Below are 16,356 nucleotides of genomic sequence, written 5' to 3'. Positions count from 1 at the left end.
ATACTGTGAGATACACACAGATGGAGGTGTGTGTGTGTAAGGTATACAGTAAGATACAGTACAGTACGATAAACACACACTTGATTGTGTATATGGACCCTAAAATACACACACACACACACATAGATGCGTGTGTGTGTGTGTAGACTGTAAGATAAACACACATACACAGATGCAGTAGAGTGTGTGTATGGACCCTAATAAACACTGACACACAGATGCAGGTGTGTGTGTGTGTGTGTGTGTGTGTGTGTGTGTGTGTGTATGGACTGTAAAATACACACAGATGCAGGAGAGAGTGTGTGTGTGTGTGTGTGTGTGTGTGTGTGTGTGTGTCTCAGCTCTCCCAGTCGGTGGCAGTGGGCGTGTCGTCCTCAGACTCAGACTCGGGCGACGCCTCTTTAATGCGCCGCAGGGCCTCGTGGATGCTGCGCGTCAGTGGATCTGCTGAATCCGCCATGATGGCTCTAGCGCTGCGCTCCTGCCGCCGCACCTTCCGCAGCTTCACTCCCTTGCGGATCTGAGCCAGGATGTTGTTCCCGTCGTCCTCGTCCGGATCCGGAGCCAGAACCCGCAGCTCAGCCTTCCGCAGGTGGAAACTGCCCCGCTTGAGACTGGCCAGAACCTCGTCCATGGGGGAGCTCGCTGCGCACACACACACACACACAAATCATCATCATCAACTGGATTGCTGCTTTATGTAAGGTTTAAAGCACATGTAGGCGGTCGCCATCACAGATTACTATGTGGCTGTGTGGAATGCTGGATTCTCATTGGTCAGTCGTGACATTCCAAGGTGTGTTATTCCCAGATAACCTCGGCTCAATAACACAGACCCACCCGGGAACTGATCAGTAAACACCTTCATCCAAACACTGTTTTTTCTAAATCAACACGTATTGCCATTTTGGTTCTTGCAACATTTCAGAAACAGCTGTACCAGTAAAACGTTTACCACTGTGTAGTGCTGCCGTTCCTCTTCAGAACACTTAAAGACATTTAGAGACTGAAGACACCGAGTGATGAAGTGTGTCAGGGGTAATTCTGTCCTGCAAACAAGTCTTAAGGTGGACAACAGTACTTCATAATGCACCACACATTCTCTATTAGAGACAGGTCGGGACTGCAGGCAGGCCAGTCCAGTCTCCTCTTCCTCTGCAGCAGAACTCTGTAATGTGGTTCTGCATTGTCTTGTTGACATATGTATGGGCGTCCCTGGGGAAGAAGGCAGCATGTTGTGCTCCAGAATCTCTCTGTAGTTATCTTTGTCAAGAGCACTGGCACAACCCCTGACCATGACAGACCCTGGCTTTTGGACTTGTTGTTGGTAACAGTCTGGATGATCCTTTTTGTGGTTCGGACCACAAAGCGTCCATTTCTCCAAAGTTGACAGTATTAGAGTTGACGGTAACAGATTTGACGACAACAGAGTTGACGGTAATGAAGCTGATGGTATCGGAGCTGACGGTAATTAAGTGGACAGTAACGGAGTTGATGTATCAGAGCTGACGGTATCGGAGCTGACAGTAACGGAGTTGATGTATCAGAGCTGACAGTAACGGAGTTGACAGTAACGGAGCTGACAGTAACGGAGTTGATGTATCAGAGCTGACAGTAACGGAGTTGATGTATCAGAGCTGACAGTAACGGAGTTGACGGTAACGGAGCTGACAGTAACGGAGTTGATGTATCAGAGCTGACAGTAACGGAGTTGACGGTAACGGAGCTGACAGTAACGGAGTTGATGTATCAGAGCTGACAGTAACGGAGCTGACGGTATCGGAGCTGACGGTAATAAAGTGGACAGTAACGGAGCTGATGTATCAGAGCTGACGGTATCGGAGCTGACAGTAACGGAGGTGACAGTAATGGAGTTGATGTATCGGAGCTGACAGTAACGGAGGTGACAGTAACAGAGCTGACAGTAACGGAGCTGACAGTAACGGAGTTGACGGTAACGGAGCTGACGGTAACTGAATTGAGGTATCAGAGCTGATGATAATGGAGCTAACAGTATCAGAGCTGACGGTAACGGAGCTGACGGTAACTGAGCTGATGGTAACGGAGTTGATTTATCAGAGCTGACAGTATCAGAGCTAATGGTAATGGAGTCAACGGTTTCGGAGCTGAAGGTATCAAAGTTGGAGGTATCGGAGCTGACGATCTTGAAGCCTACGGTATCTGAGTTGACGGTAACAGAGTTGACAGTAATAGAGCTGACCATTTCGGAGCTGACGGTAACGGAGCTGACGGTAACGGAGCTGACGGTAACGAAGTTGACGGTAACAGAGCTGACGTATTGGAGAGCTGACAATAGCAGAGTTGACGGTATCTGAGTTATGAGACTCTGGCTTTTAGACTTGTTGCTGGTAACAGTCTGGATGATCCTTTTCTTCTTTGGTTCGTAGCACACAGCGCCCATTTCTCCTAAAAACAGCTGAAATACTGTATACGTCTCCACTGTGTGATGGTCCATCCCAGATTCCTCCGAGCCCAGAGAAGTGGGTGGCATTTCTGGACACTGTTAACATAGGGCTTCCTTTTGGCACAGTACAGTTTTGACTGGCATTAGTGGATGTGACTCTGTATTGTGGTGCTTGACAACGGTTTACCGCAGTAGTCCTGAGCCCATGTGCTGATCTGGCTTATAGATGAATGAGGATTCTTGATGCAGCGCCCCCTGAGGGGTCGGAGGTCACGGTTGTTCAGCTTAGGCTTGCGCTCTTGTCCTTTACGCACTGAAACTCCTCCAGATTCTTCAATCTTTAATGATGTTCTGCACTGTTGAAGCTGAAATATCCACATGTCTTCCTCTTTCTCTGAGGAACATTGTGTTTAAACAGTTCAAGTGGCGATCCTCGGCCCATCTCTGCTCCTAAAGGACTAGACCTTTACTGATGCTGCTTTATTAGCAGATCATAATCACACTCACCTGTAGACATCACCTGTGTCACATCATTATTCAGCAGTTCACCTGATCACTGCCCTAAACTGCTCCTGTCACTGTTTCTGGAGTGTGTTGCAGCTCTGACTGACAGGAGAGGATGGAGATTTACAGATGAACTGAAGCTGAGCAGACACAACAGCAAATATTGTGTGCTCATATCGTCTGCAAATAAATATAAGTCAGAGTAAATCTAGAAATCACTACTTTCTGTTTTGATTTGTGTTTTCCACTCTTATTCTGATTTGAGGTTGTGATTTCTATAGCTATAAGGTATATTTCAGCATGTAAACATCAGTGTTTTACCTGGTATACTCGCTAGTTTAGATTCTTCTAGATGTTATTTGAGTTTGTTGTGGTTGTTCAGTTGTGGCAGAACACTTCTGCCTGTTCAAATGAGCACTGGACATTTGTTCTTAATCCTGTTGTACTGAACCATGACTGCAATGTACCGTTACACATCTAGCGTGTGTGTGTGTGTGTGTGTGTGTGTGTGTGTGTGTGTTCTCACCTCTCCTCCACTGGCTGGACTCCAGTGAGGCCGTCTTCCTCAGTTTCTTGCGTGCGTTCAGCAGTTGGCTGCTGTCAAAGAAGCGTGCGCTGAAGGGCCCGAGGGGACTCTGGGGCTCCGGCGGGCTCCTAGGGGGCGTGTCCTCCAATGCAGGGGGCGGCGGTGGGGGCGGAGGAGGCGGCGGTGGGGGCGGAGACATGGGGGACGTGGAGGAGTCCAGCAGCAGCAGCTCTCGGGTTGAAGGAAGTGATGCGAGCGCAGGTGGGGGCGGGGCCTCTGCGACAGCTCCGCCCATCGGGGGGAGGGACATGAAGCTGTCGGGTCTGCACAGCTCCGGCACCGCAGACAGATGTTCAAGAGGAGCCGGAGCGTCGTCCGTCTGAACGCTAGCGGCCTGCGTCTGCGGCTGCGTCTGCATCTGCTCCGCCCGCAGCGCCTTCTTCCTGGAGAACGCCAGACGCAGACGAGTCGACTTCAGAGTCACCTGACCTGGATAACGCTGCACATCCAATCAGAGCTCAGCGTTAGTGCTTCATATCTACATCAGAAGGTGAATTAGAGATTTAACTGTTATCAGACCAGAGATGAGCTGCAGACTGAAGAGGAGCTGCAGGAGGGTCAGCTGATCGAGACCACTCTCATACACACTGGATTCTGAGTGTGTGTGTGTGTGTGTGTGCATGTGTTATTGTGTGTGTGTGTGTTAGTCTGTGTATGCATGTGTTATTGTGTGTGTTTGTGGTAATCTGTGTGTGAAAGTGCGTGTCATTGTGTGTGTGTGTGTGTGTGTGTGTGTGAGACCTGTTTGAAGCTGCGCAGTCGGTCCAGTGTTCTCTGCCTCTCCTGACTGACTCTGGACAGACGCTGCTCCTCCTCGTCCTCTTCATCCTGCACACACACACACAAATATATTCACGCACACACACACAGGTCAACATCGAACTGGTCTTCATTTTCAGGAGTGTGTGTGTGTGTGTGTATGGAGCTGCACCTGAAGCAGAGGCTGCTGGGAAACGCCGTGAGCTCCGGCCTGACGCTGCTGCAGCTTCTGTGTGTGGTTGATGATGCAGATCTCCTGCAGAGAGACACGCCACCGTCAGTCTGTATGTGTGTGTGTGTGTGTGTGTGTGTGTGTGTGTGTGTGTGTGTGTGTGTGTGTGTGTGTGTGTGAGTGAGTGAATGAGAAAGTGAGTGTGTGTGTGACCTTCTTGTTCTTGAGGTAGGCTTTCTTGGCAGTGATGCGTCCCCTGCGCGCCTCCAGCTGGCGTGTGCGCTGCTGCAGTTTGCTGATGTCGTCTCGAGGCGTCTGCGGCTGCGCTGGATCCTCCGTGGCCCTCATGGCGTCCGGACTCTCGAAGGTGTCGTAGTAAACCACCTCCTCCTGCCTCTCTACACATACACACACACACACACACACACACACATAATTATAATTATTATAATGACATGGATACACAATTATTACTACACACACATAATTATTATAATGTCTGTGTGTGTTTGTGTATATATGTGTGTGTGTGTGATTGTCTCTGTGTGTGTGTGTGTGTGTGTGTCGTAACAGTCAAAAACAGTGACTTGTTTTCATTTTTCATTGATTTATTTTGTGGGTTATTAGTGTGTATTTTCTTTAGTCTCTGTGCTTAAATGCTGCAGTACTGCATACTGTCACCAGTGGGCGCTATGTGTATAGGGAACATGTAGTGTGTATGTCTCTGTGTGCATGTGTGTGTGTCTGTCTCAGTGTATGTATTCGTCTGAGTGAGTGTGCGTGTTTGTCTCTGTGTGTATGACTGTGTGTGTGTGTGTGTGTGCTCACCACTCATCTGTCTGCGCAGGCTCTGCAGTTGTGCCGTCAGCAGCAGCTCCTCGTTCTTCAGGATCTCGAACTGGATCTCGTAGAGCTGCAACTGGAGCTCATAGTACAGCGCCTCCAGCTGGTCCAGACGCACCATCGCATCCTCGCCACCCTGAAGACCCTGCATCTGAAGCACACGCGCAGTCAGTGTGTGTGTGTGTGTGTCTGCAGCCAGTAGAGTCCGCAACGCTATCACAGTATGCTCTCTCTGTGTGTGTGTCTATATATGTGAGTGCACAAGAGTATATATATATAAGTCTGTGTGCGCCTGTGTATATACGAGAGTGTGTGTGTGTGTGTGTGTGTGTGTGCACGTTTTCATTCACTTTCCTCAAGCTGGAAAGATAAACATCAAGTGTGTGATGCTGAAATGTGATGAGTAACATTTGAATTCATTGTTAATTGTTGTTTAACTTTAAAATATTTGAAACTGTTAAAATATTAAGCTGTAACGGAGCTGACGGTATCGGAGCTGACGGTATCGGAGCTGATGGTAATTGAGTTGATGGTTTCGGAGCTGACGGTATCATACTTGACTGTATCGGACCTGACGGCCACAAAACTTACGATAACAGAGTTGATGGTATCTGAGTTGATGGTAACAGAGCTGAAGTATCGGAGCTGACCATTTCGGAGCTGACGGTATTGAAGCTGACAGTATAAAAGTTGATGGTAACAGAGTTGACCGTGTCGGAGCTGATGATAACAGAGTTGACATATCGGAGCTGACGGTATCGCAGTTGACTTATTGGAGGTGACCGTATAGAAGCTGACGGTATCAGAGCTGACGGTAATGGAGTTGACCGTGTCGGAGCTGATGATAACAGAGTTGACGGTAACAGAGTAAATGATAACGAAGCTGACGGTAACAGAGTTGACATATCAGAGTTGACAGTATCAGAGCTAACGGTAATGGAGTTAACGGTTTCGGAGCTGAAGGTATCAAAGTTGGAGGTATCGGAGCTGACGGTCTTGAAGCCTACGGTATCTGAGTTGACGGTAACAGAGTTGACAGTAATAGAGCTGACAGTATCAGAGCTAACGGTATTGAAGCTGACGGTAAGAGATGACGGTAATGGAGTTGACGAAAGTTGACTCTATCGGAGCTGAGGGTAATGAAGTTTACGATAGCAGAGTTGACGGTATCTGAGTTTACGGTATTAGACTTGATGGTAACGGAGTTGACCGTGTTGGAGCTGACGATAACAGTTGGCGGTAACAGTGTTGATGACAAAGTTGACGGTAACAGAGTTGACATATCGGAGTTGACAGTTTCGGAGCTGCCGGTCTCGAAGTTGACATAACTTAGTTGACGGTATTGGAGCTGACGGTAACAAAGTTTCCGATAACATCGTTGACTGTATCTGAGCTGGCGTAACAGAGCTGACGGTATTGGAGTTGACATATCGGAGTTGACGGTAAGAGAGTTGACCATATGGGAGCTGACCGTATCAGAGATAATGGTATCGGAGTTGATGATAACAGAGCTGATGGTAATGGAGCTGACAGTATCGAGACTGATGGAGATAACTGGAGATAACTTGATATAATTAGTGGTTTTATTCAGTGTGAGTGTGAGAGTGTGTGTGTTATGATTGTGTGTGTGTGTGTTATGAGTGTGTGTGTGTGTACCTCTTCACGCAGGCCGTGTTTGCGCTGCTCCAGGCAGATCTCTTTGGCCCTCATCAGCTGTAGAGTCTCTTTAGAGACGGCGTACTGCAGTCTCTCCATCCGCTCCACCGCCGCTCCCCACGCTGCCTTCCCGAACTTCCTCTGGTCTGCACGCATGCGCTCGTACATCACTAACACACACACATACACACACAGAGAGACATGGGCTGTGATTACTGCGAGTGCTCACATTTATCAGTCCTGTAGTTGTAAGTGTGTGTTATGTGTAGTGTGTTGTATAGTGTGTGTGTGTGTCTCACCCTTCTGAGCACGTGCAGTGGTCTCGAAGTATTTGACGGTCAGGTCCTGTATGGACAGTACAGCAGTGTGTGCTTTCCTCTGCCAGTCTTCATCTTCTCTGCGCAGAGACTCCACGCGCCGCGGGCCCAGACGCTCCGTCTCCAGAGAGATCTGAACACACACACACACACACACACACACACACACACACACACACACACCATCAGTTAAACAGACCGGATATAGCAGGATTATAGCTTTCCTCTATTATCCTCCTGTGCCATGACATTATAAGGTCTGTTATTCCCAGATAACCTCCGCTCAACAACACACACTCCTCCAGGAGCTGACAATCAGCGTCAGTGAATACCTTCATCCATACACACACACACACACACACACTCATATCTGTCTGCTGTAGTGTTGTCAATATATCAAGTTCAGTATTAATCGGTCCTGTTTAACATGTTGATTTCCCGCTAAAATTTGAGCGCTGTTGTACTTAAACACTGCTGATTGGCTGTTGTGTTCACATGCTCAACAGGAATGACTGTGATTGGCTGTGAAGGTCATCAGTTCACCGCTGAGTGCAAACACACACACACACACACACTGGGGTGCTTCAAAGCAGCATCGTGCACAGCAAGATTCATTTACGTTCTTAAATTCTCCAGTGTGCAGTTGAAATATCTCGAAACTCTTAAATCCTGAAGCATGTTGTAGACAAGCAAATGGAGAAAGAAATTAAAAGTAAAAAGAATTAAGTGATGAAGTCACGGTGGCTCAGTGGTGTCACACTGTGTCCTCACAGCACGAAGGTCGCTGGTTCGAGTCCCGGCTGGGTCAGTTGGTGTTTCTGTGTGGAGTTTGCATGTTCTCCCTGTGTTGGCGTGGGTTTCCTCCAGGTGCTCCGGTTTCCCCCACAGTCCAAACACATGCGCTATAGGGGAACTGATCAACTAAACTGGCCGTAGTGTATGAGTGTGAATGAGTGTGTATGGGTGTTTCCCAGTACTAGGTTGCAGCTGGAAGGGCATCTGCTGTGTAAAACATATGCTGGAATAGTATAGCAGCCTCAGAGAACTCCAGACACTTCCTCCAGCTCCTCTGGGGGGATCCCGGGGAGTTCCCAGGCCAGCCGAGAGACATAGTCCCTCCAGTCTGTCCTGGGTCTTCCCCGAGGCCTCCTCCCGGTGGGACATGCCTGGAACAGCTTCCTAGGTAGGCGTCCTGGAGGCATCTGAAACAGATTCCCGAGCCACCTCAGCTGTGGAGGAGCAGTGGCTCTACTCTGAGCTCCTCCCGGGTGTCAGAGCTCCTCACCCTGTCTATAAGAGTGCGCCCTGCCACCCTGTGAGGGAAACTCATCTCAGACACTTGTACCTGAGATCTTGTCCTTTCAGTCAGACCCAAAGCTCATGAGCACAGGTGAGAGTAGGAATGCTGAATTTGCCTTTCAGCTCAGCTCCATCATTATCACACTGGACCACAGCAATAGTAAGAACATGATAGTAGTGCAGACGAGTATAATGCATCTATAATCCAGATCTACAGGGAGTTTTCCTCATATTATTGGACTGATCTGCGTCTGCAGCACAGAGGAGCATCGAGTCTCGCTGACTCTTCTCCTCAAACTCAACTGATCCACACAATACTCAGTCTGAGAGAGACGCATGCGCACGTGTTCATTATAGAAACATGTAGAGACCATCAGCAGCAAAAACAGACTAAACATCACTGATACATGCTCATTCACTGCTGTCTGTGCTTCAGGCAGTGTGTGAGACACTCCAGATCCTGTTATTACACACACACACACACACACACACACACACACACACACACACACACACACACACACACAGTTTAACAGACTCGAACAACAGGTGAAAATGACACTTAAACAAACACACTCAGCACTTCTGTCTAACGGACTCAAACAGCAGGCGAGACACGCACACACACACACACACACACACACACACAGTTTACAGAGCTCGAGGCATTGTGGGAAAGTGATTCATGAGTCCTTCTGATTCTCAGTTCAAAGGAGTCATCTGTTGGTGAATTCAGCACTTGTGTTCACTAAAGAAACACACACACACACACACACACACATGCTGACTCTGAGGTGTGTGCGTGTGTGTGTGTGTGTGTACATGTGCAGTTTTCTGGAACAGAATGTTCAGTGTTTAAACACACTTACAGTACTGCAGAGACTAATGTGAACCAGATGCTGCGTACAGCACACACACACACACACACACGCACACACACACACACACACGCACACACACACACACACACACACACACACACACACACACACACGTGTCCTGTGTAAAATACCTCTCTCTCTCTCTACACTGTAAAAAGCTCCCCGTACTCAGAGTTTAGTCTTGTTTCCAGTCCAGATATCTACAATTTGTGAAATCAAGAAGTTTTTTCTAGACGTGCAGAAAATCTAGTGTTGTGTTCAGAAATAATGAGTCAGAATGAAGAGAGTTTCATTAAAACAAGCAGAATAATCAGACAATAGCGTGAGCAGAACAATCTTATTTTCCCTTTGAAATAACATTATATTTCTCTCCTCATTGGCAGATTATTCTGCTTGTGTTTAAAGCTGCTGTATGTCAGTGTTTGACTCTTCTGCATCATAAAAACAGCATCATATGTGTGGAGATATTTTGAAACATGCTCAGTGAACACTCTTGTTTATCTGAAACTCAATGCTGAAGTCAGATATTCTGCTGTGAACATGTGCGTTACGTGCCGGAGCATCTGTCTTTGTTTTGGTCTCTTTAACCCCGCCCACTGCCAGTTTAGCCAATTAGATTTCAGCACAGCGGGTTGCCAGATGGTGGAAAACAGCGCATTACATTTATTCAGTCATGAAGGCTCTCAAAGCATGCGTCTGTGACTGAAATGCGACCTCTGGTGGACAGTAGCAGACTCTGAAATGAGACGCAGATTCAGAGTTCCACATGAGGTTATTGATTACCTTATTAATTAGCAAAAACATTAGGTGAGCAGGTTACTCTGCACCCCGTTTCCAATGAGCATTAGGGCTGTTTGCAGCAGACGAAACAGGACAGAAGTGTAACTGCAGCCAATCAGATGCACAGAATAGTGCACTCACTGCACTCCAGCACAATGCTCAGCTTTATAATCTAATCAATACATATTAAAGCTCTTGAACATGATTAAATGTAGATGCTGAATCACTGATGTGTGTTGCTTTGCTCTGAGTCTCAGTTCTAGAGTTCAGTTCAGTTCTTGCCGCGTTCAAGAACTGATTTTTAAACTAATGGTTTTTATTGTTTTTATACATTATTATAATGATTATAAGGATTTTTATAACCATTCAAGATTTGTTTAAAAAAAACTTTGCTGCATCACTTGCTTTCTTTCATATCTCGGACAGTTCTACCTATTAAAGTTTACTAAAATATATATGACAACAGGACATGAGTTACTCTACAAATATATTTTTATTATGGCAAGAATAAAAGCAAATAAAAGTACACTTAGTAAAAATCCAGATGTTTTTTTAGATTAAGCCCGCTCCACTATTCACACATTACTGTCTGGCTAGCTTCTGTCCTCTTCTTATGCTAAAAGGCAACACTGGTCCAACATTCCTGACCATCATCACCAATAAAGCCTAGAGAAACAGGCCATCAGTATACTGTAAACTGATTCAAACACTCATTTCCAGTTATCAAACACATAATGTGCTCCTTAATTACAGTTTAGTGAGTATTAAATAGTTTTAAATGGTAAATGGTGTAATATCCACATCAGTGTTAAACCTGTGACTGCTGGAGAAACATATTTCTGTATTGTGTACTCGGCTCTCCACTTGTGCCATGGCCTCTGTTGGCTTTAACAGACTCATCCCTCAGGTTTTCCCAAACCTTTAAACAAAACTTTCCTCCTCTCCCACTGTTGCAGTTTCTAGCCAAGAGTTATTGATCATCTGGTTATCTCATAAAGGTGTGTGTACAGGCGTTCTGTGTTTCATATTCAACTCAAATCAAACGTGGCACCACGTGAACTGTTCACTTGAGTGTCAAAAAAAAATCACGCGCTCCACCAGCAGACATCATGTCGCACACTCAAAGCGAACCTGCGCAAAGACATCACATTCGCTGCGCACACTCAGGTGAACTAGCAGACACGTGGAGTATAAACCAGGCTTACAGGTAAAACTCTCTTCATGTGGACTCATTATTTCTGAACACAACTCTATTTTCTGCTGGTCTAGAAATGCTCCTTGATTTAAGAGTTTGTAGATATCTGGACAGGGAACAAGACTAAACTGAGTAATAATAATACTATATTTAACGTGAGTCAGCACTGGAGGCACACCCACACCGTCCTGAAGAATAAACAGAACAGATAAACATGATGAAGCAGCCGCTACACAATAACAGCAGTGAAGAACACGAACACGGCACTGATGGCAGAGCAGCTCGTCTGAACACGTGTGCTGTCAGCGCAGCTTTACATGAGCATCAATCTACAGTAAGACAGGCATTTTCTGTAGTGTGTGTGTGTGTGTGTGTGTGTGTGAGAGAGAGAGAGAATGTAAGTGTTTTCCTATTGGCTGTCTGCTGTTGTATTTCCTGTATGGTAATGTGATACCCACAGTGCACCTCTAAAGGCTGACACTGGATCTGCCATCCCATAATGCCTCACTCACTCACTCACTCACTCTCATGCATTCATTGATGCAGCGCACGCTGGCCATATGCTCAACTCACACACACATAGACATACACACACACACGCGCACACACTGAGACAAACATAAACACATACAGACATGCACACACACACTGAGACACACACTAAGACACACACACACACACACACACACACGTGCACAGGCATACACATACACACACATACATACTGAGATAGGAACACATACATTCACACACACACACACAGACATACACACACGCAAATCTGGAGATTATTTGCATCTATGTTTTGTGTTAATAATATGGGGTTTTTCATTTTTACTGACATCTAACACACACACACACACACACACACACCCACACACACACCCACACACACACACACACACACACACACACAGGAACCTGAATTGTCAGTTTGTCAGGCCAACTGTAGAAACGAGCAAGAGGGTCATTTGCATACAGGTGCATACAGGTCTGTGTGTGTGTGTGTGTGTGTGAGGAGAGAGAAGAGGAGTGTGTGTTAAGGAGAGAGAGAGAAGAAGAGTGTGTGTGCTTCATTATGTGTGTGTGTCTCAGGGTGTACTCACACTAGGCTATCAGAACCATGCCCAGGCGCGTTTCCTGGTTTGTTTGAGAAGTGTGAGTGCTCTGAATCGGGCTCACGTGTGGTTCAGTTGGCCGGCCCTGGCCCGTTTGGAAGAGGATGTGCCAGAGCGCGGTTCACTTGGGCTTTGGTGCGGTACGCTTGTAGTGTGAGTGTAAAGAGAGCCCGAAACTGACCTCACTTTAAGGGATTGTTTAACATGGATTTATTAAAGCGCTGCTCCAGTGTGTGTGTGTGTGTGTGTGTGTGTGTGTGTGTGTGTGTGTGTGTGTGTGAGGCTGTGTTGTGTTTGTGAGATGCAGAGCAGTGTGTGTTCACCTGTAGACATCACCTCATGTGTTCATATCTCTGATTATCTACAGCTGCTCTGCTAACATCAACACCACTACCACAACACCAAAGCCCCGCCCTCAAGAGGCTCTGATTGGTCAGCTAACATAATGTGCTGTGATTGGCGGATTGGCTCCACATCACCAGTAAAGCATCACACCTCCACTAGCACATGCTGTGCCTCTGCTGTGTCCCACATCGCACACTATGCACTACGTACTTCTACACACTCAGTAGCAGTATAGTGTATGTATGTAGTGTCGTCCCTGATATATAAATGACCAAACTACCAAATAATACCTGCCGTGAATATAACCAGGTTCACCATCAGGAGGCGCTATAATCCCTCTCAGAGGAGAATATTGCTCTCACAATCCAGAATAAGTAATCCAACATGAGCGCCTGATAGCTCCGCCCCTTCTGCTACCTAAGCAAAGCTGTGGTGGTTGAGTGGAAACGCTGGAGAGGCCGTGTTCATTCTAAAGCGCTGCTGCTCCGTGTCAGTGCAGATGAGGGAAAACAGAGACATCTGAAAACAGAGGCGGCTGCAGACATTCACCATCTGATTAGGGCTTTCCCTCAATATTAAGTAGCTCAGTGGTTCCCAATCTTTTTTTGCCTGAGATCCCCTATTCCCCTGGAAAATATTGTAAGGCCTCCACATTTAATGATATTATCACTCGTGTAAATTTGAATAAGGATGACAAAAAAATATTGTTATAAAGCAAACGGTGTGTTTATTACTATATCTAGGAGGGCTGGGAAAACTCATAATCCCGATTATTTTGGTCATAATTGTAATCACGATTATTCAAAATGATTATCAGTTTAAGTCACAATTATTCAGCCTCCTGTGAATTTTTTTTATATTTAAATATTTCCCAAATTATCTTTAACAAAGGAATTTTTCACAGTATTTCCTCTAATATTTTTTCTTTAGGAGAAAGGCTTATTTGTTTTATTTCGGCTAGAATAAAAGCAGGTTTAAATATTTTGAGACCTATTATAAGGTCAATATTATTAGTATATTATTAATATTACTAATATTATGTCATTGGGTCATTCCTTTTCCCCATAGCAAATACGGTCATTTTTCAAAATAAAGATTGTTTATACTCAAATAATAAACAAAACGTTAATAATTAATGATGTCTTGTGCGGCCCGCTACCAATTGATCCACAGAGCAGTTAAGGACCACTGAGCTAGGGGATAAAATGAACTAAAGCAACATGATCAATCTCTTAATAGTCCACTGCTGAGAAATTTTTAAACATGACATAAACATTCTGTCTTCATGTAATGATGTATTCGTGGCCGCAAAATCACACGTGAGCTGACCGCGAGCTACTTGTATCAGCCAAAACACGTCACCTGAGAACAAGTGATGGATTCAGAAGACCAAAGTCTGGGAATATGTGGTCAGATAGAGACAACAAGATGAGTTCAAGATCACGTTTAACAAATACACTGAGATTAGATCCAGCAGGAGATCCTTAATGAACAGTCTGATATGCACAGCTCTCATGTGTAGATGTGCTTAAAGCACGCTGCAGTGTATGCCAGAGAGTGTGGATGTGTGTGTGTGTGTGTGTGTGTGGTCACGTGATGTGCATTTACAGTGGTGTAATGTAGATAGGGAGTTGTTCAGCAACGCTGGGTGTAACGCTAGTGTGGACGCTGATCGTTCTCATTCTGAAACGCTGCTGTAAAACTAAAACACTAGTGTAAACGGACCCTCAGTCCTCAGCTGCTGCTGTTCTGAAGAGTTCAGCTGAGCTGGAGAGATTCTGGAGCTGTCCTCTGTCCAACACTAGCGCTATATCTGTATTGTAACGCTCTGAACATCATTAAATGACCCTGTCAGCTCTTCAGTCTGTGTGTCGTGTCCTCTGGAAGCTCAAATACAGAAGCAGCTCTGTGGGAACAGCAGCGTTCGGACTCCATTTTAGCTTTCTCTGCTAGAACACTACAGCGCCTCTGGCCACGCCCCTTGCATGGTGAATGTGTGTAAGCCCGGATGTGTTTGCTTGTAGTCCCCAAACTTCGTCCACTGTAGGCTTTGCTAAGCTAACTCTGTAAAACAAGTGCGCTTTCAACTGTACCTAGTGTGAGTACCCCCTCAGTGTGTGTGTGTATGTGTGTGTGTGTGTGTGTGTCCACCTTGATCTGCTGTCTGCGCAGCATGGCCAGCTCCCGCATGTCTCTGAAGGGCTGCAGCAGGTAATGGTAGAGCTCGGTCGTGGCCTCCACCAGCTCTCCGTACGCCTCGTCCTGCTCACTGTACAGCTGCAGCAGCTCCACCATACGCTCCACTGCACGCTGCTGCTCCAGGAGCTGCACACACACACACACACACACACACACACAGATCATTATACAGCACACACAGCTGACTCAGAGAATGCCGTTCACTGTAAACCATGTTGCTTTACTGACAGAATGTGTTGATGTGTGTGTGTGTGTGTGTGTGTGTGTGTGTGTGTGTGTGTGTGTGTGTGTGTGTGTGTGTGTGTGTGTGTGTGTGTGTGTGTGTGTGTGTCATTGTTTATGTGTGTTAGGGTTGTGTGAATTAATGAGTGTCTGTGTGTGGGTAAGAGTGCGTATGTGTGTGTGTGAGTAAAGAAGAATGATTGTGTGTGTGTGTGTGACTGCAGTCGTTTTTCATTGTGTGTGTGTGTGTGTGTTATCCTACTCATCCTCTGAGGAACTCACACACTTGTGTTTGTACAGTGAGTAAATGAATCTTTTGTGTTTGTGGTTCATAGTGAGTCGTAAACACTGCTGTTCTGACATCAACGAGTCTGTGTGTGTGTGTGTGCATGTGCGTGTGTGTGTGTGTGTGTGTGTGTGTGTGTGTGTGTGTGTGTGTGTGTGTGTGAGACTGAAACACTGCTCCATTCATCTTCAACACTGAGGCTCTGTTTACCTTGACGACTGGTCGCCATGGAAACAAGAGTGGTGGTTGTGTGTGGCGATCAGAGAGTGAGCACGTTACAGTAGTGATGAGACAGCAGGTACACACACACACACACACACACACACACACACACACACGCACACTCGTCTGTTTTGCCTTTGTGTGATTTGAATCCCAGCTGCTGCATGAATGATGGTGAATGAAAGACTGCTGATCCTCCAACACACACACACACACACACACACACACACACACACAGAGAGAGACACACACACACACCTGTAGATGCTGAGTTGAGTCAGATCCTTCACTGAGTTCACACACACACACACATACACACACACACACACACACTCTGTTCATCAAGACTCTGTTAGTGTGATCAGGAACACTGTAAACACTGTCAGCCATAACCCCTGAGTGCTGTTGGGTGGTTTCCATCACTCTGGGTTGACTGTGATCTGCTGTTATTGACTCGTTCTGATCACACTGATTGATTGACAGCTGATGATCAGCTGACTGACGTGTCCTTCTCTGCTCATTAATATGCATGAGGATGCGTGAATGA

At 46.2% G+C, this 16,356-nt stretch overlaps 2 protein-coding genes across 2 annotated transcripts in view; one reads left to right on the top strand and one right to left on the bottom strand.

The window, feature by feature from the left end:
• Positions 1-240: 240 nt before the first annotated feature.
• The window catches only part of jmy (junction mediating and regulatory protein, p53 cofactor), a 20,301-nt gene continuing 4,185 nt past the window's right edge, over positions 241-16,356 (bottom strand). The window contains exons 2-10 of the mRNA XM_056445713.1: positions 15,032-15,205; positions 7,245-7,395; positions 6,946-7,115; positions 5,275-5,440; positions 4,660-4,844; positions 4,447-4,530; positions 4,257-4,343; positions 3,456-3,954; positions 241-645 (exon numbers count right to left, since the gene is read on the bottom strand). Of these exons, the coding sequence (XP_056301688.1) occupies positions 338-645; positions 3,456-3,954; positions 4,257-4,343; positions 4,447-4,530; positions 4,660-4,844; positions 5,275-5,440; positions 6,946-7,115; positions 7,245-7,395; positions 15,032-15,205 (1,824 nt within the window). The 3' untranslated portion in view covers positions 241-337. The remainder of the gene's footprint in view (positions 646-3,455; positions 3,955-4,256; positions 4,344-4,446; positions 4,531-4,659; positions 4,845-5,274; positions 5,441-6,945; positions 7,116-7,244; positions 7,396-15,031; positions 15,206-16,356) is intronic.
• dmgdh (dimethylglycine dehydrogenase) overlaps positions 11,720-16,356 on the top strand; it is a 44,983-nt gene continuing 40,346 nt past the window's right edge. The window contains exon 1 of the mRNA XM_056445714.1: positions 11,720-11,751. Within this exon, the coding sequence (XP_056301689.1) occupies positions 11,735-11,751 (17 nt within the window). The 5' untranslated portion in view covers positions 11,720-11,734. The remainder of the gene's footprint in view (positions 11,752-16,356) is intronic.

The sequence above is a fragment of the Danio aesculapii genome, chromosome 21 (genome assembly GCF_903798145.1).
Source record: "Danio aesculapii chromosome 21, fDanAes4.1, whole genome shotgun sequence".
Classification (NCBI taxonomy): domain Eukaryota; kingdom Metazoa; phylum Chordata; class Actinopteri; order Cypriniformes; family Danionidae; genus Danio; species Danio aesculapii.
Note: the sequence above shows the minus strand (reverse complement) of the source record. Positions and strands in the feature narration are given on the sequence as shown.